Consider the following 8,581-nt stretch of genomic DNA (forward strand, 5'->3'; position numbering starts at 1 on the left):
GTTTGCACTTTGCAATATTTAAACTTAAGCAATGAGCTTTACACCAAATAAGGAGTGTGTTCAAATCTGAGTTTAAACTTTGTATAGCATTATTTATATTATTAACATCAGCATGAATGTACAACTGCAGATCATCTGCATATGCCATGGATTTACAAAACATCAAAGAATCACACATTCTATTTATATACAGAGAAAACAACAAAGCTGATAAGGTTGAGCCTTGCGGTACACCGACTGTGTTACTCTTCCAGTCTGAGTATCGGCCACTTCCGGTTTTAATCTGTTGCAACCTACCATTTAAATATGAACTAAACCATGTTACTACATTATCACTAAAACAATAGGAACGCAATATTGCTAACATTAACTGATGATGAACACAATCAAAAGCACGAGAAAAATCTAGTAATATTAACACCGTTAATTGCCTATTGTCCATTGCTCGTCTTATATCATCTGTTACATTCACAAGCGCCTGTTACGTTTGAGTACTAAAATTAGGTCTATAACCAGACTGATATTTGCACAATAAATTGTTATCACACACAAATTTACACATTTGTTGGTACACTATCTTATCAATTATTTTTCCAAATACACACAGGATATTTATAGCTCTATAGTTCTTACATTCTCTTGGATCTGGTATCTTAGGCAAAGGCAATATAAGAGAAAGTTTCCATTGCTGAGGGTATACACTATTCATTAAAGAAAAATTAAACACATGGCATATGACATCTTTAACTTCGTTAAAAATAAACTTTAAAAACTTCAAGTGTATCCCATCACTCCCAATGGCATTTGAATATATTTGTGAAATAACCTTACACATAAAATTTGTGTTAACATGACTAAAACTAAAATAATCATCAATTCTCATATCAAATTCTCTTAAACCATTATAATAATCAATCATTTTAACATCAATATCATTATTAATTCCACAAAAAAACGAATTTAATTCATTAATATCAACAACAGGATCACTCAATTTTTTAGACTCTTTACCCGCACCCTGATCTCTAATTGTTTTCCACAGAACTCTACTCGAAACGTCTGTTTTGAAAAAGTCATCAAAGTGTTTATTTCGAGCATCTCTGACTTGTCTCTTAATACTATTTCGTATCACTCTGTAATGCTCCCATGTAACAGGATCTTTAGTACGTACATAGCGCTTGTACAGAGAGTTTCGTTGGTTCATTAATGTTTTTAAATTCCCATCAATCAATGGACATGGGTTTCTCTTCGTACAAATACGCCGTTCTGGAATATACCTATTATACAAAGATAACAACCTTTCACATAAAATATTAACTTTATCTTCAATTGAATCGTTATTATAAAGGTCCTCCCATTTTAATGCTAAACATTCATCTTTGAGCTTATCCTTATAAATATTTTTAAAATCTCTTAACATCTTAACAGCTTTTCTCATTTCCTCGCTTAAATTTTAAGTTTAATTCCACATATATTAAGTCATGATATGAAAGCCCTGACACAGATGATTGACCATAATCAATAACTTTAGACAAATCATTACACAGAATTAAATCTAGTAACGTGTCCGATGTTGGTAAATGATACGTTGTCTGTAGTGGCAACAAATGTAGGCTCAAGTCATTAACACAACCCAAGAACTGAGTTTTGTCATAAAACACTTTGTCACTACTTAATCAATATTAAAATCTCCTAAAATTAAAACATTATCAAAAATTGGTAAAAGATTAGATAATACATCAAACAATTCTACAAGAAAGCCCACTTTTGGTGGACGATAAACAACACATAACAAAAGCTTCCAGCCTGAACCCACTTCTAAAACAATGAACTCCGGTTTTTTACAGTAAATCGCCTGAGAGAGTGCAAGCACTTTGTAATTGAAAAAAAATTCTTAGATATACTACAACACCTCCTCCCTCTTTGTTCTCTCTATCATGTCTTATGAGGGAATAACCTTCTAACTGATATGGCTGAGACAATATTTCTGATTTCAAGAATCTTTCCGTTACCCCTATAATATCATATAAACCATTCTGAAAATATGTAATAAAACTTTCACGATGAACTCTAAGGTTTTCTACGTTAACGTGTGCTACTTTTAAACCCCTAATTAAATTACCTCGTCTTTGACCATTATCAATAGCAACATGTTGAAAATTATTAAAGTTATCATTGGCCATCAATTATATATATGTATACAAATAACCAAATGGAAACTACAAGTATTAACAATAAGCCAATTAAGAACACCACTAATACAATTTAAACGCCAAGAAAGTAACACATTAATATTTAACAATTGGCTATATTATCAAACACTTTTACAATAAAAATACAAATAGAGACTTTCAGTGAGATATGTAGACTTAACCTTATATTACTTCCGTAGCTAATAATAGATCGAAACCATACTCCTTCGTTGACTGCGCATCCTCAGGCCAATTTGTTGAAATCCTCAATGCTGTTAATTGTAACAAAACGGTCACCTTGATTTTTCCTCATGAAAATGCGTCCGTTCCTTACCCACAAATATGTATACTGTTTTTCTCTCTTAATAGCACGAGCCATATTCAGTAGTTTTCTTATCTCCTGCGTCAAACTCTCATTGAAATAAATCACCGATGCGTCTCCATCCATGAAACCAATGTCTCTCGAGTTTAGATTCTTCTTCACACGCCTCTTGTTCATAAATGCTTCTTTGTCCAGTTTTCGGACGAAACGGACAACAATAATTCCAGGTCTTGACCCATCAATTGATTTGTATCGATAGCAATTGTCAACACTATCCTCCTTAAAAAGAAAGCCGATTGCATCCGATATCTTACCGATGATATTCAAAATATCATCCTTCTCTTTGTGAGGTACCCCACTAATCTCAACAACATTGTCCTTGCTCGACTGTTCCAATGCATTTACTTTACTGGAAAGATCATTAACTATCTTCTTTAAATTAGCGTTTTCCTGACGAAGAAACCCTATGTCCTCAATTGCCTTCTCAATTTTATTTCCAACCTCCTCAATTTTTTTACCATTATCTACAATCCACTCGGAATAGTTTTCTAACTGATTTCTAAATTCCTTATTAGTTTCCTTAATCTCCAGCCTGAATGATTTCATTTCATTTAGTATATCGACAAGTTCAATATTAGGCGTTATCTCGACACCGGGCTTATCTACCGCCGTTAAGGCAGCGGCCACTTGCCTATCTACCGCACTGCCACCAGATGACACAACACAAACAGGACATAACCAAGAATCCTCTATCTTTATAAAATCTTCCTTTTTCATGTTCAAACATTTAAAATGAAAACTTTCAGCACACTGACAACAAATTGCTCGGTGGGCATTAAAGGAAAACCCCTTCTTGCATGTTCGACATACTGTTTTCTTAGTCACTCCAGACACAAGAGTTGTGCTCGAATCTGAGTCAGCTTCCGATTCCCCTCGTTTTAAAAACAGATAATTTCTCACCTGTTGGTGTAACGGGCGTAGAATCACCCCTTGCATGTTTCTTACGATCACACATATTGCACTTCCAATTGACTTGAGAAGAAACAATATACTCATAATCTGAATCTGTAAGATTACCTGCACATTTCAAATCGAAAAAAACCGCTACACTCAATACATTGCAGTTTTTGACTTTGAGCTTCAATAACACAATTACACTTTCCACACTTTATAATCAAAGTAGGATTAAACTATCGTTCCGGAAAAGAGAGAGAGAGAGAGAGAGAGAGAGGAGAGAGAGGAGAGAGAGAGAGAGAGAGAGAGAGAATGTTGTATGTGGCGTCAGTATATAAGTGTGTGAGGTTCCACGCCTCCTGATAAACTGTTGTCGATATAATTTTTCTTTTTTATCATTTTTATTAAAATTTTTATTATTTGTTATCCATTCATCATCACGTTATCATTTTTGCCGTTATTATCTGGTAGTCATCCTATTCTCTAACACTTGTTTTGTTGTAGCTATGATGTATTTGTATGTTTTTTTTTTGTTATATTACTAGTGTATATACGTTACATTACTACATTTCATATTGAGGCCTGATTTATTCTTATATAGAGAGTTTTCATATTTACAAACATTTAAAAAAGGTTGTGAAAATAAGTAAGCGATACAGCCAAAACAAAGTTTTTATATTATATAAACGTTTTGATATCTTTTAATTATACACAAGCGTAGGCCGATCTGGGGTTTTTTAAAGAAATTTTAAACCCGTTGGATACTATTCAAATACAAATTTAACTTATATTTCAAATACGTAAATAACTTCAATTTACTTTAAATATTGAAAACGTGATATTTTTTGCAAATATTAATACATTAAAATGTCATACTTTGCATAAATATTGAAATAGTTTTAAAAATTTCTAATTTTGAACGGAGGCACTGTTCTACAAGAAATGTAAATGAAAACTTTTACTCTCATAAATGTCAAAAATTCATTAGGAACTGTACGAAATCAACGAAATCTCGAAAGTAAGAATTATATAAATATACTAGCTGACCCGGTGAACTTCGTTTCACTTACCTCTTGGCCATGTCGCTCCCTGTGTTAACATATTTACATATGTACTTTATCAATTTGACAGAGTTACAAAATTCCACATTTATGTGAGTTTCAAAAGTTTTGGACAATATTGGCGAGTACGGCAAAATCCAACGATTATCTACATCAAAATTTCCTTTTATCTTCACAATTACAGATCGCCCACCGTCCTCAACTGATTGCCAACGATACAACGGGTAACCATCATTTCCCGAGATGGTTTCAGCAATCAATGCTCTAGGGTATCGCTTAGAACACTTGCCGTCGACCATACAGGGGGAGTTGTTGTTGAAAACTCCGCAAGGTCCATGTATCATATGTTTACTTACTACTGCATGCAATTTTGGGTAAAGTGTTTCATCGGGAATCTCGGCTGAAATTATGGAATCAATGTCTTCTGGCCTTAATTTATTAACTAACCAAACTAATATGTGCGCATGTGGCAGACCACGCTTTTGCCACTCAACAGAGTACATTCAACAACGTACTTGGCCATACACACGATGCTTTATAATGAAATTCATTAAAGATTTTAATTTTTGCTTAAACACTCTGGCAGTGATGTCATGCCTATCAATTGGTGTTTGGCCGTGCAGCAATTCTTTCTTAATTTCCACCTATTTTGGGTTACAGGTAAATGTAATAAATAGGTCTGGACGGCCATATTTTCTAACATACGACATCGCATCTTGCGCGTATTCGTGCATGTGGCGCGGGCTTCCAATGTAAGTGGCCGTCAAAATTGTAATTTTTTCCACATTTTCTGCATTTGCAACGGCATTAATAGCATCAAGAATCTGTATGAATAAAAATTCATAGAGCTGACTTTTTGTTGGTTTCAGCACCTGGAATTAGAAATGATAAACAATGACATTTTTGCATACATTAAATATAACACATTTATTGTCAAATTATCATCATTATCATATCTCACAAATGGCAATCAATACAGGTAATAAATTTAAAGCTTTCTGGTAAACTATATTTTTTGTCTTTTTTGCGGTGCGTAAACATATACTTTACCATGTGTAACAAAAATCATCGACATAACATATTTGATGCTGTCAGGCCCAAACACGACAGTACTTTATTTGCCATCAATAAACACTTATATTCTATCATGATCAATGTCTAATTGTAAATTTCCGCATTAATTAGTAGTGTAGGATTCTAAGTTTGACATCGCACACGATGTAGCACATCCTCAGCCATGTCATTCCAACATTTCATCCACAAAACTTCCGGATTCGAAGGGAAACATGTGGATATTATAATCGCAAACAATGTTCGAATTTGATGTGGTGAAGGTATGATGGAATCCTTGAGCGTATTATCCCAATGTAAATCATCTTCGAGTAACTGTAATAGTTGACACGCCTCACGGTAAGTAGCACACAGATGTCCATCAACTGTTCTCAATTGTTGAAACGATGTAGGACCACGAACATTCACCAATAACAATCTAAGATAATAACATTCAGCGTTATTTGGATGTACTGTATTTGTCGGAACTATAATCGATTTCTGGATCGTAGGAGAATGCTGTTCGTTCGAGGTTCACAGGAGCATTGCGTTTGCGGAATCGGTCAATTTCCTTTTCCCGGGCTCGCTGCTGTTGTGATCGATGTCCCCGAACTCGTTGCATTCTTTGTCTATCCACTTCATTCTGTTTACTGTAGAACGCAAATGTGCCATACCATTACGACTCTTATCATTATCAGTCTCTTGCTGGTCATCAGTGCGATTAGCGCGTGAGGTAGCTTGCCGCACATTCGATCTACTTCGACGACCTATGTTAGGTCGTTTTCTTCTCGGCATTGTAAGCAGTATCTGATATTTATTTATCTGTAGTTTTCTTGCACTAATAATGTTAACCTATAATGGCGGCAGCTGTTTTACCCAAAATTGCATGCAGTAGTAAGTAAACATATGATACTGAGGCACTTCTTCATTTGTATTTGTTACAGCTGTTAAACTAATTATCGATACATAAACATTAATCAAACGTTTGACAGGTAAGAACAGTTTGTATGGGAAAATCAAATTGTCGTTTTTAGTATTTTCCTTGCAATTTTGTTATATTTTCTCATCGTTTAAACCTTTCCTGGACTTCCCCGAACATTTCAAGACCAAAATTAGCCAAATCGGTTCAGCCGTTCTCGAGTTTTAGCGAGACTAACGAAGGGAAATTCATTTTTATTTAGATATATATATATAATTCTTACTTTCGAGATATAATTAATAAAACCTTCGGAAAAACTTAATATTTTGCAAAATATTTAACCGACATGTAAATGCATTAAAAAAACTAGTATTTTTAATAAGACAAGTCTCATTAATCCGTCAGTCTTTTCTATGTAGAGAGTAATCAAAACATTTTAATATTTAAATAGCTCTTACTGACATTGTTGGATAATTTAAATACATTTCAAAATATGATGAGATTAAACAAAAATTGAAATCTGTTATTAAAAAAGTGACTACATTTTTAAAATTTGTGAGGAAACTAATTGTAATAAGAAACAATAAAAAGAAATAATCCATTACTATAATCAATCTATATAGTTAGAAATTTGTAGCTTGACTTTTCATATGAAAAACATATCGTAAACGTTACAGCAAAATAAAAAGTTCATTATTAGCTAAAGATTATATACCTGTTAATAAATTTGAAAACTATTCAAACACAAATTTATTAAATAAAAGTAGTAAATACCTGATATTTATGGAAAAAATACGTGACTTTTTAAATAATTATATTGCATCAAATACGGAATTTAAATAATTATTTGTTCATACTAAATTTAGATGAGAGCCAATTACTCTATGAGACTAAATATAGTGTTTATTACAATTTTTCATTAGAATTATAGAAGTACAGATTGTATTAATCTCTTATTTGCATTATTAGAAAGTTTCTATGGAAACTAATAATAAAATTATTTATGTATTCTTTTATAAATTTGTGTTCGTAATAGGTCGGGACAACATTTAGCGGTGGTGTTTGCGATTTATATATGTTAAACTTGGAATTATCATCCTTTCAATGTTCTAATATAACGTCAATCTTATCTATAATAATATCGGTAAGCACCTAGTGCACTTGAAAGATTTTGCAAGATTTCCTATCACTCTACAAGCAAATCAGACAATCATATTGCGTATCGCCTTTATTTATAATATTTAAATGGTAACCGACAATCAAATAAGTTACATTAAATTATCTCAAGGGGTTCTTTTTGTATAAATACTCATTTCTCGCCTTTATCTACTTGAAATACTTAATATTTTTATTTATACTATCTGAAAATAAAAAATACGCTTTTATAAAGTATTTATACAATACAGTTCAATGGGTTACAAAGATAAATTACGGTTCTACATTAAACTCTTGTCTTGTGAATGCATATTTTCTACGACAGATAGCAGCAAACATGACGTAAACCATTATACCCCAATTCTCCAACCTAATAAGGGAGGGGAGTATTACATGGTAAAAGGGTGACGACCTGTCGAAGGACTGTCCCTAGAACCATGTAATACTCTAACCTGGGTGCGCATAACAGTGTCATTGCAGCCATTTCTGTTGATTGTAATAACAGTGGTGAATGCACGACAACTGTTTTAAGCACAGGCAGTCCCAATCCCTGCCAAGGTTGGTTACATAATATATAAACATATATTTGTAAAGTAACATATTATTAAATCACATGGACATTTTCTTTGTAACATATTTTAAGGAAGTTTGTTGTAATTTTCTCCAATCATAACGTGTACTAGGATAACATACCAATCAGTAACAATGATTCTTTTTCCATGTAAAGTGCGGCATGGTCGAAGATTACATTGCTTGGCTTAGCCACTTTCTTTATCAACTATTTACTGTGTTGAGTGTAATTCTAATTATGCTTGAAACTAGAAGAAATAAGTCTTATTCATGGTGTGATTTCTTTATATGTCACTGGCCCGGCAACATTTACTTGATACATAAAACTTTCTTTAATTTTTAAATTCTATTCACTTAC

The 8,581-nt window shown here is 33.0% G+C and overlaps 1 protein-coding gene across 1 annotated transcript; it reads right to left on the reverse strand.

Moving 5' to 3' along the window:
- Positions 1-2,436: 2,436 nt before the first annotated feature.
- On the reverse strand, positions 2,437-3,291 carry LOC124370524. Its single transcript, XM_046828814.1, has one exon. The coding sequence runs from the start codon at positions 3,289-3,291 to the stop codon at positions 2,437-2,439; it is 855 nt and encodes a 284-aa protein (XP_046684770.1).
- Between the last annotated feature and the right edge of the window lie 5,290 nt (positions 3,292-8,581).

This window comes from Homalodisca vitripennis, unplaced genomic scaffold (assembly GCF_021130785.1).
Source record: "Homalodisca vitripennis isolate AUS2020 unplaced genomic scaffold, UT_GWSS_2.1 ScUCBcl_255;HRSCAF=1794, whole genome shotgun sequence".
NCBI classification, from domain to species: Eukaryota; Metazoa; Arthropoda; class Insecta; order Hemiptera; family Cicadellidae; genus Homalodisca; species Homalodisca vitripennis.